Source organism: Hippoglossus hippoglossus, chromosome 8 (assembly GCF_009819705.1).
Source record: "Hippoglossus hippoglossus isolate fHipHip1 chromosome 8, fHipHip1.pri, whole genome shotgun sequence".
NCBI classification, from domain to species: Eukaryota; Metazoa; Chordata; class Actinopteri; order Pleuronectiformes; family Pleuronectidae; genus Hippoglossus; species Hippoglossus hippoglossus.
Genome location: NC_047158.1, coordinates 16,283,957 through 16,308,842, shown reverse-complemented (window position 1 = coordinate 16,308,842; position 24,886 = coordinate 16,283,957). Strand labels below are relative to the sequence as shown.

At 41.9% G+C, this 24,886-nt stretch overlaps 1 protein-coding gene, 1 non-coding gene and 1 pseudogene across 12 annotated transcripts; all 3 read right to left on the bottom strand.

Annotated features, from left to right (window-relative positions):
* Positions 1-1,183: 1,183 nt before the first annotated feature.
* Positions 1,184-8,036, bottom strand: LOC117766089 (annotated as a pseudogene).
* An 824-nt stretch (positions 8,037-8,860) lies between these two features.
* Positions 8,861-24,778, bottom strand: LOC117765876 (transportin-2-like). Of its 11 annotated transcripts, none has more exons than XM_034592423.1 (26): positions 24,673-24,778; positions 22,969-23,068; positions 22,361-22,436; positions 20,902-21,051; positions 20,515-20,621; positions 19,789-19,922; positions 19,400-19,481; positions 19,130-19,252; positions 18,792-18,910; positions 18,608-18,668; positions 18,199-18,370; positions 17,770-17,922; positions 17,355-17,580; positions 16,994-17,165; positions 16,029-16,115; positions 15,748-15,855; positions 15,498-15,656; positions 15,287-15,374; positions 14,973-15,071; positions 14,326-14,361; positions 14,056-14,151; positions 13,370-13,445; positions 12,870-12,969; positions 12,699-12,773; positions 12,003-12,151; positions 8,861-11,782 (listed from the first exon to the last, which is right to left on the bottom strand). In XM_034592423.1, exons 2-25 carry the CDS (start codon positions 23,065-23,067, stop codon positions 12,044-12,046), a joined length of 2,706 nt encoding a protein of 901 aa, XP_034448314.1. In that variant the 5' UTR covers position 23,068; positions 24,673-24,778; the 3' UTR covers positions 8,861-11,782; positions 12,003-12,043. The 11 variants fall into 11 exon arrangements, 10 of the variants coding, with proteins under 10 accessions (XP_034448314.1, XP_034448315.1, XP_034448316.1 ...); XM_034592424.1 differs by having other exon boundaries at positions 24,669-24,768; XM_034592425.1 differs by lacking the exon at positions 14,326-14,361.
* On the bottom strand, positions 23,173-23,243 carry LOC117767086. Its single transcript, XR_004614847.1, has one exon. It is a non-coding gene; the product is annotated as a small nucleolar RNA SNORD41 (small nucleolar RNA).
* Positions 24,779-24,886: the final 108 nt, after the last annotated feature.

The following is a 24,886-nucleotide window of genomic DNA, read 5'->3' as shown; positions in this document are numbered from 1 at the left end:
TTTCATCACTCACTCATCTACCAGTCGCTTGATTGATGAGTTCAGACAGAATTGGGTTTTAGGTCTATACAACATAATACCCATCTACTGATCTGGCTCAGTCATTGGCAGCCAGCTCTTCACTACTTCACATGTTGCATGAGCAATTACAATATGATCCGATACGACTCGATATTTTATGTCATGAAGGCTTGATACAGGGCAATCAACAGCAATATTTACAACTTGAAGACCTTTTTCAACAAAATGTTTGCAGTGTTCTTAAACCCATGAATTTGACAGTATTTTATACAGAATAAGGACCTGCCGCCACCCAAAGATAACTACAGCTTAGGAATTATTGCCAAATTTTAACAAATTGGCAGATATATTGGTATCAGAAATGTTTATACCTCTGTTGGTTTCAGCCTAAGATCCCAACATGTCTACATCTGTTGGGCTCAACTCAATTTGAATGAGCTTCCATTGGTTAAACATCAGCTGACATTTAAAATTTTCTAAAGCTCAAGAATATTTCTCTGAATACATTGATTAACAAATCACTCAATGACTCGAAGTTTAATAGAAAAACACTTTTATTTTCCCCTATTCACAAAAATGTAATAAAAAGGGATATATCCCACCTGCACCACAGTTCAGCAAAAAATGGTACTACATCAAATTCAATTGCCAGCCTTTATATGAGATTGAAACAAGTTATGAATTAGTTTTTCCACATTCTTCCCTAAGGTATGCACCAAGCACCGACTCGCCTTCAGTCCGACCACAACATCAAATTTGATATAAACAAATGGTCCGCTATAAAACAAATAAAACAAGTTATTCTTTAAATAAAAACAAAAAAAAAAAACTTTTAAAGTCCAAAACAATTTGTGCACTGGAGCACAAAAAAATAAATAAATAAAACTTAACTGTCACATATACATCAAAATAAATGAAAAACAAACAAAATAACTTTTGGACAAACTTGCATTTAAATTTTATTCTGTAGCGTAGTGTATCACAACATAGTGAGGAGAGGTAAAGCATTTTCCTCCAATTCTTTGTGGCACAGGAGCATCTGTCCTGCCCCTGATGAATGAGAGACCCCCTCACGTCAAAACACTCGCCTACCAGTTAAACCTAGAGGAGTCGCCCGTCAGTATTCAGCCTAAAGGGGCATTACCCCTACATTAACCTGAAAAAGAGAGGAATGGAAAATAAAAACAAGTTTAAAACCACGTTACACAGCAACTAGTAAATGAAACCGAAACAAGTTACGGGTCAAAAGTGGTGTGAGAATCTGGATCAGAAGATATAGGAACAAAATGTATCATCGTGTGTCAATGAGCTGGGTGTTTCATCATTTCCAGAAGGCAGGGGCTTGGTTAACATGTTTGAGATGCTTGCTGGACATACCTAACAGGTCTGTGTCCTGTGTGGACCAGGGGGAGTTTGGGTTAGACACCGTAGCAGGCAGACAGACGCTGCTTCAACAGAGGGGGGAACTGCTCAGAGAACTGCTGCCAGTTCTCTTCTCCGACCTGGTCTTTGAAGCCATGAAGGATCTTGGAGGACAAAAAAATAAAAGAATTTATTTAAGAATGAAATAAATCTGTTGCCAATAAGTAACAACACCTCTATCTCCTCAGGGTAAAACAAAGCAACTGACTCAATGCTAAACCCAATTCTACACTTTCTTTCTAGCACAGTGCAGCGGCCATAAAATTTATAAACTCAGAAACAATTTTTAATAGTTTTTAAGTGCAACATCTGGATCAGAAGATATAGGAACAAAATGTATCATTGTGTGTCAATGAGCTGGGTGTTTCATCATATCCAGATACTGGGCACTCGTCCTCGTTTTTACTAAAAGCAAATATATCTATTATAAATGATTCCTACCTTCCTCATTGATTCAGTCACTAAAGGTAGTTAAATTATTACTTCTGCATTAATTGAAGTTAAGTTATAGTTCATTTAAGTTTGTATTTCCTTAACTTTTTGCATCTTGGCTAGCACGGGATTTGAGTATAAACGTCCCCAAATCCACAAAATAACTACACAGAGCTGCTAACTAAATGATAAGTTAATAAAAGCAGGTTCAAGTTAATCATCACCTTATAAAACATGTCTCTCAGGTCGTCCTTGGGGTTGACCCACGAGGCCACAGCGTCGCAGAAGAAAACGAAGTCCTGGATAGAAAAGACTCGTTAGTTCAACACTCACTGAGGCAGCGCTCTCCTCTCTAACCCCTGCCGTCCCAACAGCTTCAAACCACATCCCCTCACCTGCACCTGTAAGAGTAACGATCTTACGCATTTATAATTTATCACTGCACACATGTTAACCTGTTTACAATGAATATGGCAATGCTGAACTGTGTAACCTGTAAGTATGAGCCCATATGAGGAGTGCATCATCTGGATCAGAAGATATAGGAACAAAATGTATCATTGTGTTTCAATGAGCTGGGTGTTTCATCATATCCAGATACTGGGCACTCGTTTTTACTGAAGGCAAATATATCTATTAAAATTGATTCAGTCACTAAATGTGGTTAAAGTAGTTAAATTACTACTTATGCATTTATCAGAGAAAGTGATTTATTTTTCACCGTTTGTTTACTCATAATGATATTCAGATATGACTCACCATGGTCTTATAAAATGCTGCAGCTGTGGTGCCACTTCCTGCGGACAAACATAACCCAGTCTGCCAATTGTAATTGCTGAACAGAGGGACAAAAGAAAAACAATACACATTAACTAATGAGTGTGATCATTAGACAACATCTAGCTGATACAGTGCATCTCTCAGGTTTGTTTAGCATATTTAAAGTAAAGATTAAGACCAAAACATTAACGTAAAAAAATAACTCTTAAAAAACAAAATTGTAAGTGTAACCGAAGTAGTGTTAATTTAACGTTAAGACCTAGATGCCTAATATTCTAATGTATTAGAGACCTGGAGGCCATTTGTTAGGTCACACAAGCAAATCTGTATAAAAGATAAATATAGCAAACACGGAGCCTTTAAGTACGAGCCATATGACAAGTGCAACATCTGGATCAGAAGATATAGGAACAAAATGTATCATCGTGTGTCAATGAGCTGGGTGTTTCATCATTTCCAGAAGGCAGGGGCTTGGTTAACATGTTTGAGATGCTTGCTGGACATACCTAACAGGTCTGTGTCCTGTGTGGACCAGGGGGAGTTTGGGTTAGACACCGTAGCAGGCAGACAGACGCTCCTTCAACAGAGGGGGGAACTGCTCAGAGAACTGCTGCCAGTTCTCTTCTCCGACCTGGTCTTTGAAGCCATGAAGGATCTTGGAGGACAAAAAAATAATAAAATAATTTATTTAAGAATAAATTGAATCTGTTGCCAAGAAGTAACAACACCTCCATCTCCTCAGGGTACAACAAAGCAACTGACTCAATGCTAAACCCAATTCTCCGCTTTTTTTCTAGCACAGTGCAGCAGCCATCAAATTAATAAACTCAAACTATTTTTATTAGTTTTTAAGTGCAACATCTGGATCAGAAGATATAGGAACAAAATGTATCATTGTGTGTCAATGAGCTGGGTGTTTCATCATATCCAGATACTGGGCACTCTTCCTTGTTTTACTAAAAGCAAATATATCTATTATAAATGATTCCTACCTTCCTCATTGATTCTGTCACTAAATTAAGTTAAATTATTACTTCTGCATTTATTAAAGTTAAGTTATAGTTCATTAAAGTTTGTATTTCCTTCACTTTTTGCATCTTGGCTAGCACGGGATTTGAGTATAAACGTCCCCAAATCCACAAAATAACTACACAGAGCTGCTAACTAAATGATAAGTTAATAAAAGCAGGTTCAAGTTAATCATCACCTTATAAAACATGTCTCTCAGGTCGTCCTTGGGGTTGACCCACGAGGCCACAGCGTCGCAGAAGAAAACGAAGTCCTGGATAGAAAAGACTCGTTAGTTCAACACTCACTGAGGCAGCGCTCTCCTCTCTAACCCCTGCCGTCCCAACAGCTTCAAACCACATCCCCTCACCTGCACCTGTAAGAGTAATGATCTTACGCATTTATAATTTATCACTGCACACATGTTAACCTGTTTACAATGAATATGGCAATGCTGAACTGAGTAACCTGTAAGTATGAGCCCATATGAGGAGTGCATCATCTGGATCAGAAGATATAGGAACAAAATGTATCATTGTGTTTCAATGAGCTGGGTGTTTCATCATATCCAGATACTGGGCACTCGTTTTTACTGAAGGCAAATATACCTATTAAAATTGATTCAGTCACTAAATGTGGTTAAAGTAGTTAAATTACTACTTATGCATTTATCAAAGAAAGTGATTTATTTTTCACCGTTTGTTTACTCATGATATTCAGATATGACTCACCATGGTCTTATAAAATGCTGCAGCTGTGGTGCCACTTCCTGCGGACAAACATAACCCAGTCTGCTAATTGTAATTGCTGCACAGGAGGGACAAAAGAAAAACAATACACATTAACTAATGTGTGATCATTAGACAACATCTAGCTGATACAGTGCATCTCTCAGGTTTGTTTAGCATATTTAAAGTAAAGATTAAGACCAAAACATTAACATAAAAAAATAACTCTTAAAAACCAACATTTTAAGTGTAACCGAAGTAGTGTTAATTTAACGTTAAGACCTAGATGCCTAATATTCTAATGTATTAGAGACCTGGAGGCCATTTGTTAGGTGACACAAGCAAATCTGTATAAAGATAAATATAGCAAACACGGAGCCTTTAAGTACGAGCCATATGACAAGTGCAACATCTGGATCAGAAGATATAGGAACAAAATGTATCATTGTGTGTCAATGAGCTGGGTGTTTCATCATATCCAGATAATTGGCACTTGTATTCAGGGAAGGCAACCATTTGTTAAAAACAAAACAAAAGATAAAACGTGTGACCTGCTTTCTCACCCATTTGCATGGAGATCTCCCCAATGGCCCAGGTGGCGTTGTTACACACAGAGATAAATTCTGGGTTCAGGTTGAGCCCCAAGATCGGCATGAACTCAGCTGGAGGGAGAACACAGACACACACTGCTTACAACACATTCACTTGCACCCAAATCAACTATTTTACAACCCCCCATCTGTGAAGCCACTGCACCATCTATGGCTTAATGTTAACATGTAGAACAATGCATCAGTGCTGAGTGCTCCCCCATAGCCAGACAGTAGAGGAGAGGTGATGCAATACATCGCTCAATGCAGAGGTGAAGCACACTCACCAATACAAGGCTTCACATGGACGAAGCAGGCCTTAGTTAGATCACCCAACAGAGCAAACGAGCTTTGCCTCACTTCAGGCATTGTGTCCTGCAAAAACACAAAACCACACACATTAGTTTTATACTGTGTGTTACCTGATGCATCTTTGCTTGCATTTTTAATATCTGTTAGAAAAACATGGAAACAAATAGGGAAAACACTCTGTTATACCTGCATGCACTGGAAAAGGAGTCATAATGTTGGAGCGGGAAACCAGCTGTTCCACATTCCCCCCCAAACCCTCGGCCAGGCCGCTCAGCAGATCCAGGGCAACGATCATAAAATCCTTGTCAGGAGCCTCGTACTGGTCTGGATGCTGGTTGTACATCTGTGCAGACACGACAAAAAAGGTTCAATGTCTCTTCTTCAACTCTCGAGAAAAAAAATGCACAATCTATTTACTATGCGCATGAACTCACCATAGCCTGAGCTAGTGTCTTCTGGACTAGAGTGACACAGCGCTGGTAGACAGGCTCACAGTAAGGCAAAAAGCCGCTCTGCAGAGCAGTGGCTACAGATGATAAACACTGGAAGAAACACAAAGATGACAAATTACATGAAGGCAGTCAAATACCCATAGGGATAAAAATGTATTTTTGGTCAGGTGACACTCTTGTGTTTCACCCTTTACCGTGATTCTTTGTTAGTTGTGTAATCGGACTATGGCTGTTAAAAAACTAAATGCTCACCTCTAGTAGTGGGAAAAGATCCTTGTCCTCATCCTTCAGCTCATTCCACTTGGCAATAAGGGGGGGCATCAACTTCTGGATATACTCCTGAGAAATGATAGGAACCGATTAGATCTCTCTGCCATTCTTATTTACTTCTTCATGAAATGGTAAGAAAAGAACAACTGTAGAAAAGACTTCAGCGAGACTGGAAACCAACAACCACCTTTGAATCACTTCAAACCATTATTATTGTTTAATCTCCATAAAACCTGCCCTGTGTCATTGGGAATATCATTAGGTCAGAACTGTAACTCAGTGATAGGTCAGTTAGCTGGACATGCTAACAGTTGCAACTAAACTCACAGTTTAGTCTCTGCCTGATAAACTGGTTCTTTTTTTTGGTTTTCAAACGTGGCAATTGTTTGCCAAGCTGTGATTGGACAGTCATGGAAGAGATGAGTCAACATTAACTGATTGGCTGATCAACTTGCATGAGTGATGCCGAATTGGCACCTACACTGTCTTGAGTGGGGTAATTCGGTGTAGAAACAAATGCTCTTCCTCCCTATAACCGCAAAACACTAGCCACACTTCTCAGAATCAAAAATCATCCGCAAAATGTATTCAGATTTCGAATGTCTGATGAGTGATCATCACGGAGTATGGCAAGCCAGCAGTAGACATCTACAACTAAAATAAGGTTAATCGTTATTAAACATGTCTCAGGTCAAGTGAATCACACTAAATACTGTTATATATTGTTTGTGTAATTTACAGAAAACCAAAGTGTAAAACAAGTATCAGTGGCATCAATCTTCTCATCCAACTATTGGCCAACTAAGTAAATTCCCCAAAATGATGTCCCAATTCTAAACTCATTTTCTCACTACTGCTCCAATAGTAGCCAACTTAGACCTCCAACCCCTTTTAACAATAGATGAAGAAATAAGAGCTTTCCCAGAATGTTTTGCACAGGCACTTACAGGCTGATTGAGGTGGTGACCCACTGAGTCTGCCAGAGTTCCTATGGCATCGTAGAGGATGAGGAGATTCTTGTGCTGGTACTTCCCGAAGGCAAAGACCAGCGTGTCCAGGATGAAGCTCAGGTAGGGAACCAGTTCAGTACATGCCTCCTCCTCTAGGGTGGCAAACGCACTAAGAGAAAACCAAGATGGAGGACATTAGTATTGAATCCTGTCATCTAGTTCTACGGGTCAAGGAGCAATAAATGCAGGATGTGGATCAGAGATGAATATGGGAACAAAGTGTATCATTGTTTATCAATGAGCTGGGATTTTCATCATATCCACATACAAAGAGGACGAGGAGTGTGAAGCAGCTCACCTGCAGGCAGCCTCTTGCACCCTCTTGTTGCCGTCCAGGATGCATTTCAGAAGCTCTGTCATGAGGGGTTTGAGGAAGGAATCGGGGGGCTGGGAGACCACCCAATGTGCATAGCGACTCAGGGTCCAACAGGCAATGGAGCGCACCAGGGCCTTCTTGTCGCAAAGACACTGGATGAGGTGGGGGATCAACTCCAGCAGGTAGGGCACCATGCCCTGCATGCAGCCTGAGCCATGGAAAGAGGCGATTATTGTTACTTTATTGTTCTGTTTTATCGCAGACATCCTTTTAGTTGCGTGATTCTACCTAATTTTGTTGTTCTGAATAGTTTGATTTTCCTAGGAAAAGCCATTTGTATACTAGCAACCTTAAAGATAGCACATGCATGTTTGGATGAACATGTGTGGAGCCTTACCCTCAGCAATAGCCCCGAGAACCAGGATGCCAGACTCCTTGTTGACCCAGTCAGGGTGGAAAAGCAGGCCTTTCAGGAGGGGAAGGAGATGTGGCAGCAGGTCGTCACGGAACACATTGGCCAGCACATCCAGGGCTGAAAAGCAGAAAAACCTCCATGACAACATTGTTTTACAACGTATATATATCCACATACGAAGAGGAGTGTGAAGCAGCTCACCTGCAGGTAGCCTCTTGCACCCTCTTGTTGCCGTCCAGGATGCGTTTCAGAAGCTCTGTCATGAGGGGTTTGAGGAAGGAATCGGGGGGCTGGGAGACCACCCATGTACATGCACATGCACAGCGACTCGGGGTCCAACAGACAATGGAGCGCACCAGGGCCTTCTTGTCGCAAAGACACTGGATGAGGTGGGGGATCAACTCCGGCAGGTAGGGCACCATGCCCTGCATGCAGCCTGAGCCATGGAAAGAGGCGATTATTGTTACTTTATTGTTCTGTTTTATCGCAGACATCCTTTTAGTTGCGTGATTCTACCTAATTTTGTTGTTCTGAATAGTTTGATTTTCCTAGGAAAAGCCATTTGTATACTAGCAACCTTAAAGATAGCACATGCATGTTTGGATGAACATGTGTGGAGCCTTACCCTCAGCAATAGCCCCGAGAACCAGGATGCCAGACTCCTTGTTGACCCAGTCAGGGTGGAAAAGCAGGCCTTTCAGGAGGGGAAGGAGATGTGGCAGCAGGTCGTCACGGAACACATTGGCCAGCACATCCAGGGCTGAAAAGCAGAAAAACCTCCATGACAACATTGTTTTACAACGTATATATATCCACATACGAAGAGGAGTGTGAAGCAGCTCACCTGCAGGTAGCCTCTTGCACCCTCTTGTTGCCGTCCAGGATGCGTTTCAGAAGCTCTGTCATGAGGGGTTTGAGGAAGGAATCGGGGGGCTGGGAGACCACCCATGTACATGCACATGCACAGCGACTCGGGGTCCAACAGGCAATGGAGCGCACCAGGGCCTTCTTGTCGCAAAGACATCAGCTGACATTTTAAATTTTCTAAAGCTCAAGAATATTTCTCTGAATACATTGATTAACAAATCACTCAATGACTCAAGGTTTAATAGAAAAAAAAACTTTTATTTTCCCCTATTCACAAAAATTAAATAAAAAGGGATATATCCCACCTGCACCACAGTTCAGCAAAAAATGGTACTACATCAAATTCAATTGCCAGCCTTTATATGAGATTGAAACAAGTTATGAATTAAGTTTTCCACATTCTTCCCTAAGGTATGCACCAAGCACCGACTCGCCTTCAGTCCGACCACAACATCAAATTTGATATAAACAAATGGTCCGCTATAAAACAACGAAAACAAGTTATTCTTTAAATAAAAAGAACAAAAAAAAACTTTTAAAGTCCAAAACAATTTGTGCACTGGAGCACAAAAATAAAAAAAATAAAAAAAATAAATAAATAAAACTTAACTGTCACATATACATCAAAATAAAAGAAAGTTAAAAAAAAGAAAAAGAAACAAAAAATAACTTGTGGACAAACTTGCATTTAAATTTTATTCTGTAGCGTAGTGTATCACAACATAGTGAGGAGAGGTAAAGCCTTTTTCTCCAATTCTTTGTGGCGCAGGAGCATCTGTCCTGCCCCTGATGAATGAGTGGCCACCTCACGTCAAAACACTCGCCTACCAGTTAAACCTAGAGGAGTCGCCCGTCAGTATTCAGCCTAAAGGGGCATTACGGCTTAGAAAAGTGGTCACGAATGGAAACACTGCTGCATTAACTTCTGCAACATATGCGCTTCAACAAAACAATCAAAGATCCATTTCATTTGTTGAGGAAAAATCCAACATTAATGCTGATTTATTAAAATACACAACCAGTCATTTTTAGGGAAATTCTTTTTTCTTAAATATAAATCAGGCAGGAATCCATTTCAGTATTTTCCATAAGTCTTCATCTTAGACTTTTGAGCACCCTGACCAACCGTGTGAATTGGCAGGCAAATGATTCTCCCACTGGCCACATCGAACCCAGGCATGACTCAAACGACGCCCTGTACTTCACTTCAGAGTAGGGCTGGTGCAAATTACATCTAAGCAGTTACTCGCTTACACACCGTTCTAGTAAAACACCAACAGGCAAGCAGCCATACACACTTACATTACAACCGTCCACTATGGACAATGACAAAAAGATAAAGCTGGATAAAGACCACCACTCTCTCACGTAAGCTTACCAGTGTCAGGGGAGAACTATTAGGACTCAGTCAGTGTATTCCCAGACATATCCTACACAGTATCAACGGGTGAAAGATATGGCAACAACAATCACTTGTTAGATCATAAGCCGGAGAAGTACCTTATTAGTCCAGCTGTGAATTGTGTTGCCATTGACAAAGCTCTTATACAGTCGATCCCGCCAAAGGGACCTGTTACAAAATGGCTAAAAAAGGAGCAAGACTCGTCGAGAAGCATGCAATGTTCATGACAAGGAGAAGCTTTGACGACTCAAACGGCTGCAGTTCAAGAAAAGAAGCTGTGATGAAAATGTCGGGGACATCCTATAACGCAAGTATTAATTGACGGGTGCACTGGGACGTGGATTCAAAACACTGTAATCAAGATGTCTCCCTCTTAAATCCTATTCCATCCATCTTAGAAGGGGCTACATTATAAAACTATGTTAAGAGGCCTCAAGTCTAACCTAGTCATTTTATCATTGCTTAACATTACGCTTACTTTAGCAAGCCATTAACAGTTTTTAAAATTACTTATCAAAAAAAAAAACTATACCTCAAGATCAGTATTTCATTACTGTATGCCTTAAAGGTGAAATTCAACATTTCTTACAAAAGAAAAAGTGCATTTATATCAGTAATTCATTCTTGGTGGTGATGTCTTATCGCTCTCATTAAGTCGATTTTGTATATTCTCTAAAAACGAAGCAGCAGCAAAAAGGATTCTTGACTTTGCCTACAGTATTTGAAGGGTGATTCTTCAAACCATCAGACATGAGCTGATTCCTGTATTGATCTACCTATAGTTGGTCATCACACACACGTAGCCTCCATTTAACTATCGCGGACATTGTTCAGAGGATGGGTATGAATGCGAGGATGAAAAGAACCAAGCACCTGACAACTTCAAATTTTGGCAGCGTCCCTACACTGACAACGCAATAAATCCAAGAGAACAATAGTCATTGACTCAAACATGCGTCACTTCAGAGGTGATCATTTGTCATGCAACAACTTGGTACAACGGTGGTAAAACCTTACAGGACAGACCGACTGCAACTTTTTTTTCCCTCAAACGAGGGAGAAAAAGAAACATGTGAGTCAACAGGAAGTCAGCAACCAAGGGAAGAGGAGGGAAATTAAATTCAGCTAAATGTTCATGTGAAAAGAGAATAAGACCCATGTATATGCACACAAAATGGTTTATGCAATTTTGCCGTTAAGGCGAAAATAATTGTGCACATCTCCTGCATCGTTACATAGTAAAAGCATGTTTGTTTTTGTTGAGCCTCTTGCACGAGCCTGTTCAAACGCATCTACATCTGTGAGTTTCTACCGACTACGTGCATTGTGGTATTTGGGACTGTGGCACCCTATGCTGGTTCAGATAAATCCTTATTATGTACCTATCTGCCACCCCCCTCCCCTCCCAGCCGTCATCTATCTTAACAGAATAATCAAATTGAGGAGGGGGAGGTCAAAGCCAGCCCCTATTTTGCCCTCAACTACCTAGGATCCCTGCGGTGCTGTTGGCGAAAGTCACTTTTGAGCGTGTTTAGATTTCGTGAGGCGTTTATTCCTAGAGGTATATGCATATCCCCAGTTTACCCTCCCACACCCACCACCCTCCTCCCACCCTCCCTCAGAGACACACACGGTGCGGGGGAAAGGGTGCCATCCGCTGAATCGAGGGTCAAGGTCAGTCACATCCCTCCAGCTCGTTTCTCCCCCGTGATCTGGGCAGTGCAATGAGTTCCCCAGTTACCCTCCCCTACATTAACCTGAAAAAGGGAGGGAATGGAAAATAAAAACAAGTTCAAAACCACATTACACAGCAACTAGTAAATGAAACAAACAAGTTACGGGTCAAAAGTGGTGTGAGAATCTGGATCAGAAGATATAGGAACAAAATGTATCATCGTGTGTCAATGAGCTGGGTGTTTCATCATTTCCAGAAGGCAGGGGCTTGGTTAACATGTTTGAGATGCTTGCTGGACATACCTAACAGGTCTGTGTCCTGTGTGGACCAGGGGGAGTTTGGGTTAGACACCGTAGCAGGCAGACAGACGCTCCTTCAACAGAGGGGGGAACTGCTCGGAGAACTGCTGCCAGTTCTCTTCTCCGACCTGGTCTTTGAAGCCATGAAGGATCTTGGAGGAAAAAAATATAAAAGAATTTATTTAAGAATAAATTGAATCTGTTGCCAAGAAGTAACAACACCTCCATCTCCTCAGGGTAAAACAAAGCAACTGACTCAATGCTAAACCCAATTCTACGCTTTTTTTCTAGCACAGTGCAGCGGCCATCAAATTAATAAACTCAAACTATTTTTATTAGTTTTTAAGTGCAACATCTGGATCAGAAGATATAGGAACAAAATGTATCATTGTGTGTCAATGAGCTGGGTGTTTCATCATATCCAGATACTGGGCACTCTTCCTTGTTTTACTACAAGCAAATATATCTATTATAAATGATTCCTACCTTCCTCATTGATTCTGTCACTAAATGTAGTTAAATTATTACTTCGGCATTTATTAAAGTTAAGTTATAGTTCATTTAAGCTTGTATTTCCTTCACTGTATATCTTGGCTAGCACGGGATTTGAGTATAAACGTCCCCAAATCCACAAAATAACTACACAGAGCTGCTAACTAAATGATAAGTTAATAAAAGCAGGTTAAAATTAATCATCACCTTATAAAACATGTCTCTCAGGTCGTCCTTGGGGTTGACCCACGAGGCCACAGCGTCGCAGAAGAAAATGAAGTCCTGGATAGAAAAGACTCGTTAGTTCAACACTCACTGATGCAGCGCTCTCCTCTCTAACCCCTGCCGTCCCAACAGCTTCAAACCACATCCCCTCACCTGCACCACTCCTGCGGGGTTGACGCCGATCATTACACAGATTCCCCGAAAAGCAGAGTCCTTCTCCTCGTTATCTCTGATATTCCTCAGCGACGTGCACCTGAGAGTGGGTACAATAAGAACACAATAGAGTTATGATCTTACGCATTAATAATTTATCACTGCACACATGTTAACCTGTTTACAATGAATATGGCAATGCTGAACTGTGTAACCTGTAAGTATGAGCCCATATGAGGAGTGCATCATCTGGATCAGAAGATATAGGAACAAAATGTATCATTGTGTTTCAATGAGCTGGGTGTTTCATCATATCCAGATACTGGGCACTCGTTTTTACTGAAGGCAAATATACCTATTAAAAATTATTCCTTCCTTCCCCATTGATTCAATCACTAAATGTTGTTAAAGTAGTTAAATTACTACTTATGCATTTATCAAAGAAAGTGATTTCTTTTTCACTGTTTGTTTACTCATAATGATATTCAGATATGACTCACCATGGTCTTATAAAATGCTGCAGCTGTGGTGCCACTTCCTGCGGACAAACATAACCCAGTCTGCCAATTGTAATTGCTGCACAGAGGGACAAAAGAAAAACAATACACATTAACTAATGAGTGTGATCATTAGACAACATCTAGCTGATACAGTGCATCTCTCAGGTTTTTAGCAGATTTAAAGTAAAGATTAACACCAAAACATTAACATAAAAAAAATTATAAAAAACTCTTAAAAACCAACATTTTAAGTGTAACCAAAGTAGTGTAAATTTAACGTTAAGACCTAGATGCCTAATATTCTAATGTATTAGAGACCTGGAGGCCATTTGTTAGGTCACACAAGCAAATCTGTATAAAGATAAATATAGCAAACACGGAGCCTTTAAGTACGAGCCATATGACAAGTGCAACATCTGGATCAGAAGATATAGGAACAAAATGTATCATCGTGTGTCAATGAGCTGGGTGTTTCATCATATCCAGATAATTGGCACTTGTATTCAGTAAAGATTAAGAAAACAAAAAATTTTAAACCAACATTTTAGGTGTAACCAAAGTAGTGTTAAATGAACATTAAGACCTAGATGTCTAATATATTAGAGAATTGAAGGCCTAAAGTTCTGATAATTACATTTAAGACCTTTAAGACCCCCAGAAACCCTGATATGACTGTGTGTTCTTACCTGTGTTTTCCAACAGCGTCTTGGGTGTGTTGGGTCTATTGATGATCTCTACTAAGTGCGGCAGAACCAGGCCCACATAAGGCTGCATCTCTGCACCTAGAGACACACAACAGAGACAGAGCACATCATTAAAGTGACATGACCTGAATTGTTTGAACTCCGCCCAATAATTTTAAAGCGAATTTCAACACATCTGACAGAAAAGTTCTTTAGATTTTTGCACTCTTTGGTCGAAAAAGACGACTGGTTCGCGGGTGTCCCTACGCTCACCTGGACAATCCCCTGTTTGCTGCTTGACACCTGTGCCTGTAAGGATACCACACAGAGTGTCACTGGGATGACTGGATCACGCGCAATGACGCCGGGCAAGCATGCGAGCACACACACGCTCAAACAATGCACAAGCATAAGAAGGCTGGATCTAATGTTACAACAAACCCACGTTCACAATCAGGAAACCTTTGCTAAGAATGCCTTTAATTGTCTGAAAGAAAGAGATCTACCAGTTGCCAAAAAACACAGTTAATGAGTCAGGGAAGGACGAGGCAGTGCTGTATGCACAGACCTGCAGACCAAGTTGCATTTGTTAGCTCACACACACACACACACACACACACACACACACACACACACACACACACACACACACACACACACACACACACACACACACACACACACACACACACACACACACACACACACACACACATAAATATAGCAAACACGGAGCCTTTAAGTACGAGCCATATGACAAGTGCAACATCTGGATCAGAAGATATAGGAACAAAATGTATCATCGTGTGTCAATGAGCTGGGTGTTTCATCATATCCAGATAATTGGCACTTGTATTCAGGGAAGGCAACCATTTGTTAAAAACAAAACAAAAGATAAAACGTGTGACCTGCTTTCTCACCCATTTGCATGGAGATCTCCCCAATGGCCCAGGTGGCGTTGTTACACACAGAGATAAATTCTGGGTTCAGGTTGAGCCCCAAGATCGGCATGAACTCAGCTGGAGGGAGAACACAGACACACACTGCTTACAACACATTCACTTGCACCCAAATCAACTATTTTACAACCCCCCATCTGTGAAGCCACTGCACCATCTATGGCTTAATGTTAACATGTAGAACAATGCATCAGTGCTGAGTGCTCCCCCATAGCCAGACAGTAGAGGAGAGGTGATGCAATACATCGCTCAATGCAGAGGTGAAGCACACTCACCAATACAAGGCTTCACATGGACGAAGCAGGCCTTAGTTAGATCACCCAACAGAGCAAACGAGCTTTGCCTCACTTCAGGCATTGTGTCCTGCAAAAACACAAAACCACACACATTAGTTTTATACTGTGTGTTACCTGATGCATCTTTGCTTGCATTTTTAATATCTGTTAGAAAAACATGGAAACAAATAGGGAAAACACTCTGTTATACCTGCATGCACTGGAAAAGGAGAGTCATAATGTTGGAGCGGGAAACCAGCTGTTCCACATTCCCCCCCAAACCCTCGGCCAGGCCGCTCAGCAGATCCAGGGCAACGATCATAAAATCCTTGTCAGGAGCCTCATACTGGTCTGGATGCTGGTTGTACATCTGTGCAGACACGACAAAAAAGGTTCAATGTCTCTTCTTCAACTCTCGAGAAAAAAAATGCACAATCTATTCACTATGCGCATGAACTCACCATAGCCTGAGCTAGTGTCTTCTGGACTAGAGTGACACAGCGCTGGTAGACAGGCTCACAGTAAGGCAAAAAGCCGCTCTGCAGAGCAGTGGCTACGGATGATAAACACTGGAAGAAACACAAAGATGACAAATTACATGAAGGCAGTCAAATACCCATAGGGATAAAAATGTCTTTTTGGTCAGGTGACACTCTTCATGCAATCATATGATTCACCCTTTACCGTGATTCTTTGTTAGTTGTGTAATCGGACTATGGCTGTTAAAAAACTAAATGCTCACCTCTAGTAGTGGGAAAAGATCCTTGTCCTCATCCTTCAGCTCATTCCACTTGGCAATAAGGGGGGGCATCAACTTCTGGATATACTCCTGAGAAATGATAGGAACCGATTAGATCTCTCTGCCATTCTTATTTACTTCTTCATGAAATGGTAAGAAAAGAACAACTGTAGAAAATACTTCAGCGAGACTGGAAACCAACAACCACCTTTGAATCACTTCAAACCATTATTATTGTTTAATCTCCATAAAACCTGCCCTGTGTCATTGGGAATATCATTAGGTCAGAACTGTAACTCAGTGATAGGTCAGTTAGCTGGACATGCTAACAGTTGCAACTAAACTCACGGTTTAGTCTCTGCCTAATAAACTGGTTCTTTTTTTGGGTTTTCAAACATGGCAATTGTTTGCCAAGCTGTGATTGGACAGTCATGGAAGAGATGAGTCAACATTAACTGATTGGCTGATCAACTTGCATGAGTGACGCCGAATTGGCACCTACACTGTCTTGAGTGGGGTAATTCGGTGTAGAAACAAATGCTCTTCCTCCCTATAACCGCAAAACACTAGCCACACTTCTCAGAATCAAAAATCATCCGCAAAATGTATTCAGATTTCGAATGTCTGATGAGTGATCATCACGGAGTATGGCGAGCCAGCAGTAGACATCTACAACTACAATAAGGTTAATCGTTATAAAACATGTCTCAGGTCAAGTGAATCACACTAAATACTGTTATATATTGTTTGTGTAATTTACAGAAAACCAAAGTGTAAAACAAGTATCAGTGGTATCAATCTTCTCATCCAACTATTGGCCAACTAAGTAAATTCCCCAAAATGATGTCCCAATTCTAAACTCATTTTCTCACTACTGCTCCAATAGTAGCCAACTTAGACCTCCAACCCCTTTTAACAATAGATGAAGAAATAAGAGCTTTCCCAGAATGTTTTGCACAGGCACTTACAGGCTGATTGAGGTGGTGACCCACTGAGTCTGCCAGAGTTCCTATGGCATCGTAGAGGATGAGGAGATTCTTGTGCTGGTACTTCCCGAAGGCAAAGACCAGCGTGTCCAGGATGAAGCTCAGGTAGGGAACCAGTTCAGTACATGCCTCCTCCTCTAGGGTGGCAAACGCACTAAGAGAAAACCAAGATGGAGGACATTAGTATTGAATCCTGTCATCTAGTTCTACGGGTCAAGGAGCAATAAATGCAGGATGTGGATCAGAGATGAATATGGGAACAAAGTGTATCATTGTTTATCAATGAGCTGGGATTTTCATCATATCCACATACAAAGAGGACGAGGAGTGTGAAGCAGCTCACCTGCAGGCAGCCTCTTGCACCCTCTTGTTGCCGTCCAGGATGCGTTTCAGAAGCTCTGTCATGAGGGGTTTGAGGAAGGAATCGGGGGGCTGGGAGACCACCCAATGTGCATAGCGACTCAGGGTCCAACAGGCAATGGAGCGCACCAGGGCCTTCTTGTCGCAAAGACACTGGATGAGGTGGGGGATCAACTCCGGCAGGTAGGGCACCATGCCCTGCATGCAGCCTGAGCCATGGAAAGAGGCGATTATTGTTACTTTATTGTTCTGTTTTATCGCAGACATCCTTTTAGTTGCGTGATTCTACCTAATTTTGTTGTTCTGAATAGTTTGATTTTCCTAGGAAAAGCCATTTGTATACTAGCAACCTTAAAGATAGCACATGCATGTTTGGATGAACATGTGTGGAGCCTTACCCTCAGCAATAGCCCCGAGAACCAGGATGCCAGACTCCTTGATGACCCAGTCGGGGTGGAAAAGCAGGCCTTTCAGGAGGGGAAGGAGATGTGGCAGCAGGTCGTCACGGAACACATTGGCCAGCACATCCAGGGCTGCAGCAGAACACTTTCCTACACCCAAGAGAAAAACCTCTATAACAACATGTTTTACAACGTGACCTTTGAGCAGATGTTTTCCTAAACTGCTCTCAAGGCAACATCTGAGTGTTAAATCTACGAAACATATCGGGATGTTTCTACTTTAATTAAAATGTGTGTAAAACCTAGAGAAAGATAAATGAAAAACCTGGTGATGATGTGCAAAGTATACGAGACGAATTTAGACTCAGTTTAGACAAAAAAGGTTCAAAGAGAGCATCGCTGTAGCTGCATTTGTCCTCGACTTACGCAGGTTCCAGTCTGACAGTGTGTCGTCATCGTCGTCATCATCGTCTTCAATGTCTTCACCCTCCTCTCCCTCTCCCCCTTCGTGCTGCAACGTGACAGTGCGGGACTTGTGGAACCGGGGCTTGATGTCCTGATCGCTGTCTGGTACTGCTTCGTCCTCCTCCACATCACCCTGGACAGACGCACACAATTTCTACTTCAGCTGCACTGCATCTTCATCATACGTAGACACTGATTTAAAACTGCACTAGGGTCGGTTCTAAATCATCAACTTCCTCATTGAACGCCGTCTTTGTTTCGGATTTTCCATCACAAATTATTTACGGCTATGAGACTGGCTTTCAGTCAAAGAGGGAATGACATATTTCTGCAGGTGTTGTATAGCGGGGCAAGTACAAAGAGAGCTCACCTTTAACAGTATAATGTCGATCTCCGAGTATTTCATCCCATTCACCAAGATTGGTATCAGTCTATATTTAAAAAAGGGAGGGAAGAACAAAGATTGGTTTTGGAAAAAACTGTCAAAATGATTGCGTGTTGGTTATTTATCAAATGAAATCATCTTAATTATTTTACGTTTATGTTTTACTTACTGCACCAGGTGTCCAGACAGCATCTCCTTACAGATGGGCTGCTCAGCTAGAGTCAACCAAAATTCGCAGGCCTCAAGGGCCACATTCTCATCGGGGTCCTGGGTCCGCTGCAGCATGTACTGCAAGAGATGAGGAAAACCCCATGTTTCAGACTCATTGATAACAGTGGGGAAAGAGAAAAATACCAGTGACAGTTTTGCAGAGACAACTGGTAAATCTGGATCAGATATTTTAGGAACTTAAGGTATCATTGTAAATCAATGAGCTGGGATTTTCATCATGTCCAGATGCAAAAGACAAATTACGTGGACGTACAAAGGGCGCGCAGCTGAGCTTACCTGGATGATGCTGTGCATGTGGGGGATGAGGCGGTCGATGCGGACCTCCAGTAGCATGACCAGGGCTCGGCACACATTCTTTCGAACCTCTGAGTCCTCGTCTGCTGCCAGCGCAAAAAGGCTCTAGAGGCGGAGAGAAGGAATAAGACGAGAAAGATATTTACTGTGAGAGACTGATGTTTGAGTGCATGGACAAGGCAAATTTAAAAAAAGTTCTACTATATTATTCAAATACAACCTGATTGACGTCATTGTTGAAACTCAGCTCACCTCTATGAAAGTATCTATGTTGTCCATTAGGGCCTGAGCTCTGCCAATGATGAACTGGTTCACGCAGGCGATGGCGTGGGACCTGCAGGGATGACAGAGAATTTGATCAATCCAGTGGAACTTGCGTTGTGGGTTGAGTCAAACAGAAATAATATAACTGCAACTGCTCTTTTAAAACATTTATTATTACAAATATTAACTTTAAACAGGGAAAGTTGGACAATTTAATTTAATTAATATTGTTTCAGTGTAAGGGGTAAAAGTGAAATATCTGGATCAGACAGTATGAATACAAACACCTTCATTGTAAGTCAGATGTTGGTTTGCATCACGCCCAGATGTTAACGACAGACTAAACTGAGAAATGACTCCTGTTTTCAGCCCTGTACCTGATCTTGGGGCTGCAGTGCTTGAAGAACTGAAGGAACTTAGGTATCATGATGTTGAGGGGTCTGTTCAGAGCGTCGCTGTCCAGCAGCTCGGACGAGTCCTCGCAGATCTTCTGCAGTGCTCCAAACGAGCCCTGAGACACGGACATACATAGAGAGGCTGTCAAATCAAACGCAAACATACAGGGACACAGAGGAGAGAATGAGACTGCATCAGAAAATCAAATGGGAGCAGGAGCACTGAATGCACTGCACAGACATCAATTACACCTTAGTTTTCAAAGAAATTGTTGTAGTTACAAAGGCTAAAGATTTCTCTATACAGTCAAGAGTATTCTCACATTTAGTATTTGTCGTTCAGAGATTTAACTTTATTTTTGCATTTTAAAAATTAAAAGGATTTCTGTGATCGTAGCACAAACAGTAAAACTGACTCATCTCTTTTTAACAGTGAGATGTGCAAGTTCAGACTCTTCTATCACTAATGTCTGACCATTCTCCATGTATTCGTTAAACTTGTACATTCCTTATATTAAATACTTTCAGTTTGGGAACCTCATGTAATTCTCTGCATGACTAGACCCACACATTCAACCTGGGCACAGATCTTATCTTCCAGAACAAGTGAATACACCTGTCTGGCTGTGCAGGGCTTTGAAATAAGTGTCAGTGCTGGTTTTCATTGCATAAAAAAAAGAATAATCACATATTAAGGTAAGTGCAAACCTCGCAGGTGTTGTAGTCTTCCGAGTTGAGCAAGTTGCAGAGCTGTGGCAGTAGTTCAGGCCATGTCTGTAGCTCTCCCTTGGAGGCAATAGTAGTAATGAGGATGCCTAGAGGTGAAAAGGTTGGGCAGAAGAAATCCGACTTCAGATGGAATCATAGTTAAAAGGATGACGAGCAGTTGTCTTTGCAGCAGCTCTGGATCAGACAGTATGAATACAAATACCTTCACAGATACTCAGGTGATTTAATTTAAATCATATCCAGGTGGAAACAGAAAAGGAGCACTTGGTGTGTGGATTGAAACTCCCCCACAAAAAAACCCCGTGATGGAGTGTAGCATTCACTACACACGTCGACACAGCGACCACAAAAAACACACAAACTCACCAATGGTGGCACGAATGAGCGGCGATGGGTCGCCGATGTTGTTGAGACATTCCTGCTTGATGAATTCAGCAACAGTCGGGGGGAAATTCGTGTAGTGGGCTTTAACATTGTTCTTCAGAATCAGACCACTCAGAGAGCGAGTTGGCTCATCTGAACAGAAGGAGAAAAATATACCATATATCAGTGAATATCTTGAAAGGATGTCCCGATCTTAGATTTTCTTGTTTAGATACCAGCTCAGGGTAATGACCTACACGTTACTGTAACAATTGTCATTTTCCTCTTTCCAGTTTTAAAATATGTACGATTCATTGTGTGGAATAGTAAGCAATGTAACCATGCAACTACACATTTCCTCCAATCACCAACATTTATTTTTACTCGTGTAAATGTTAATTATCTTGTTCTAGACCATTAATACAGTATATTCTGATTGAATGAGAAGAGTTGTTATATATGACTAGGGTTGCAAAGGGGCGGAAACTTTCCAGAAACTTTCCATGGGAAGTTAAGCTGGGGAATTTTGAAAAAAAAATTTTACCGCAAATTAAACGCTGAGCAATAAAAAAAATAATTCAAAACTCTATTTTAAAGATGTATGGAATGCAGCACACGCTGCACGTTGAATTTCAACCCTGCACTGTGCATTTCTCCATCACATGCACAGATAATTCCCAGCATCCTGCACACTACAGCAGGGCTATTGAGGCCACACTACTGCATTAGCCCAAGGGCTAGTCAGGGAAGTTTTGATGATATTACTGGGGAAAATATATAAGCATGCTGATTGAGGATTGTTCATCTGTTCATCTAACCTATTTCTATTCATTTATCCATCAATTGTAAAATATTTTTAAAGACGATTCCAATTGTTTAGCTAACTATTTATATCTCTGGCATTGCATTCGTGTTTTTTACAAGCTTTTTTCTCATCTTATTCTACAGAACAATGCCACGTGCACTATCTCATGTGTGGAGACATTTCACCCCAGCCAATGTAGAAGGAAAGGCTGTGTACATTTGCAAATACTGTGCAAAGACCTATGTTAAGAATGCCACAAAGATGCAGAAGCATATAGTCAAGTGCCCAAAGTTTCCTCAGGGCTCAAGTCAGCTTATGACAAAACAAAATGTTTATATTTATGTCTGTATATGACAAGGTAAATACAGTTAGTATAAATTACCCACACAATTTCCAGTTTATTCCCGTTAATTCCCATGGAAAGTTTCCAACTTTGAATATTCCCGGAATTTTGCAACCCTATATATATATATGACACATACTGATATCTTATGAATGGAAAGGGTTTGAGAGGTTGGCTCAGCTCTTAGCCAAATTTATGTAAAATCTACTATTCAACAATATCTGATTGTCACCCTTCACCCCCAGCATCATCCCTCAGTCAGTGGCTGCCTATATCAGACACATTGGAGGGGCGAAACCGGTTTGGCTACTCACCTTCAGTTTTGAGGCGTGTGAGGACAAAGATGAGATAGTTGTTGAAGTCAGGGAACTGGTTGAGTTGTTCAAGTTTCTGTCATGAAAGTTAAGGACTTTTACACTTTAGAGCTTCCAACTTCAACAACCAACTTTTGTTCTCTATGCTAACTCTTGTTTTTCAGTTGCACACTGGGAAAAAGAAAGAACATTGTTTGTCTATACATGTAATCTGCAGTTCCCCACATATTTTTCTATTTGCCTAAATAGTTTTCAGCCAACTAAAGACTTTTGTGGAATTTGTATTACCTCCACCAGGAAGGGTTAGTCACATTTTTGTGAATTCCTAAAGAAATAATGCAGAGATCATCATGAAACTAATTAGGCTTATGTTGAGTGTTATATGTATGAACAGGTCAAATCTGGTGCAGATACAGGTGAGGATCCCGACATATGACTTCAATACATGTAAACGCAATATAACGAATATAACTCCTGGGCACCTACAGAAAAATCCTCAACCTGTGGACGGTACTCTACAAGCACAGGTCAACATTGAATCGGCATAAACACGTCACAAACTGGTAAAACATCTGTTGAGACCGCCCGGCCACTCTGTAATAGGATACTTGTTGGACAGCTCTCTGCGTGACTGTGTTAGGCGACTGCGAGTCTTTGAGCAGTTGGAGGACCTGTTGAAGTCCCTGCTCATCTGGCTGCCACTCCATCCTGAAAAACAAGAAGAACACACACATACATGAATCCACACACTAAGTTGGGCCCGTTTGTTCATTTACATACATTAACAAGTACAATTCACAATCAGGTGGTCTCTGGATCAGACAGTATGAATACAAACACCATCAGTGGTAATCAGATGTTTTTTTTTATGCATCATGTCCAGAGGCCACATGTAAGGTTAGGAAATCGAAAGGGACATAATTAAAATTGAATTACAGAATATACACAGGAAGATCTGATGCGCATGTACATTGAGATTCGTTATTATTCCAGCAGATCGTGTAGTAATATCGTTAGTTTTACGATATATTATGTATTGCTGTTTTCTTGTTATACCTTTTTACTTCATAATGAACTTTGCACTTCACCTTCTTTTATGGGATGTTATTAAGTCTGAAATATCTTTGGTAATCACTGGGAGGCCTTTTTCCAGTAACTGCATTGCATTAGTAAAATGGCCTTTTTCAAAGTTAGATAAGTTGGGTTTTTTCCACCCATGTGCCGAATGGCTGCGGGGCAAAGGGACCAGGCCAGAGGGAGCATGTGGGCCGACGAGGGGGCACAAAGGTCCCTCCAGAGTTTGGTGGTGGGGGAAATCGGCTTGCGGCACAAAAACGAGGGCATTAGTCAAGACGACCGGCTGAAATCTCCGTGAACCGGCTTAACCGCTCCAGAGTTAATCCTGCCCCCACCCCCCACGCCACCCGGCCCAACTGGTGCGACTTTCAGGAAACGCGTTCGAGCTTCGTCGTCTCACGTTCAAACCCGGAGCTGCGCAGCACATGTGCCCGACCCCGTCACGGCTGAACACGGCCCTGGTGTGGCGTGGCGTGGGGAGAGGGAGGGGGGGGTCGTGTCCACCCGTGGTTGGACGGAATGTGGGAGAACTACTCGGAAGAGTTTCGCCGAGAAGCGGAGTTTAAGTTCCCCCCGTCGAGGCGCCCCCCCTCCTCGGTGGTTGGGGGATAATGTCCTCGGGTGAAGTTTTAGGAGAAACAACCTCGACGGTGGAAACCAGACATCGACACAAACCCGGCTCCAAGCTAACAGCCCAGATAGTTTCCCCTTAACTCCACTTTGGCTGCGATTATCACTTCCCCCTCGTTATAGCTCATCATTTATCGGTTGATCGCGACACATTTTGCGGGGTTTACAACCAGCGGAGCCGGTGCGAGCAAAGTTGCCCTTCTTCTAACTCAGGCCTGCTCCGCACTGCACTTTCAAGCCTGGGTGTTTCCAGTGCGCCCGGCACTGGAAACCGCCGCAAAAGCACCGCTTGCTCCCCGAAATGAAGCCGCGTACCGAGGTATCCTGTTAGAGAACGATAACATCCGAGTACTCGTGTGCGACATCGTGGTTAAAATCACTCTGGCAGCCCAACAGAAGGCATAACCCCGGTGAACACGTTTTGCAAGCTGGTGTTAGCCGCTAAGTCGCCCGGCCAGTAACTGACGACGACGCTAATGCTAACAGTCAGGCTAATGCTACATAACGGTTACTTAAACTCGCTCTATCGGAACAACGAGCCCGATCGGGCGGTGTAATCGACGCGATCTGCCTGTAAACGCGACACACGGATGTAATGTACCTACAATATCGAGTTGAGAGGTGGATTTTCAGGACTGGGCCGCTCTTCTTCCCCTCTTCTTCGTAGCGGTTCCTCCGGTTCAAATGAGCACGCCGATTGCAACTGACCTATGGCGGCTTCCGTGGGACCCACTTTTCGCTAACTACGCGAGATCTCAGAACGTGTTCGCTTTTTTTTTTTTTTTTTTGCCTTCACATTTACATACTAACATAAATGAG

What these genes read in the sequence shown, in the direction of transcription:
- LOC117765876 (XM_034592423.1), bottom strand. Translation starts at nt 23,067, where the DNA reads ATGGAGTGGCAGCCAGATGAGCAGGGACTTCAACAGGTCCTCCAACTG. An exon ending in CACACGCCTCAAAACTGAAG is followed by an intron (nt 21,052 to 22,360) that starts GTGAGTAGCCAA and finishes CCTTCTGTTCAG; the next exon opens with ATGAGCCAACTCGCTCTCTG. An exon ending in CAGCATTTTATAAGACCATG is followed by an intron (nt 12,970 to 13,369) that starts GTGAGTCATATC and finishes ACCCACTCTCAG; the next exon opens with GTGCACGTCGCTGAGGAATA.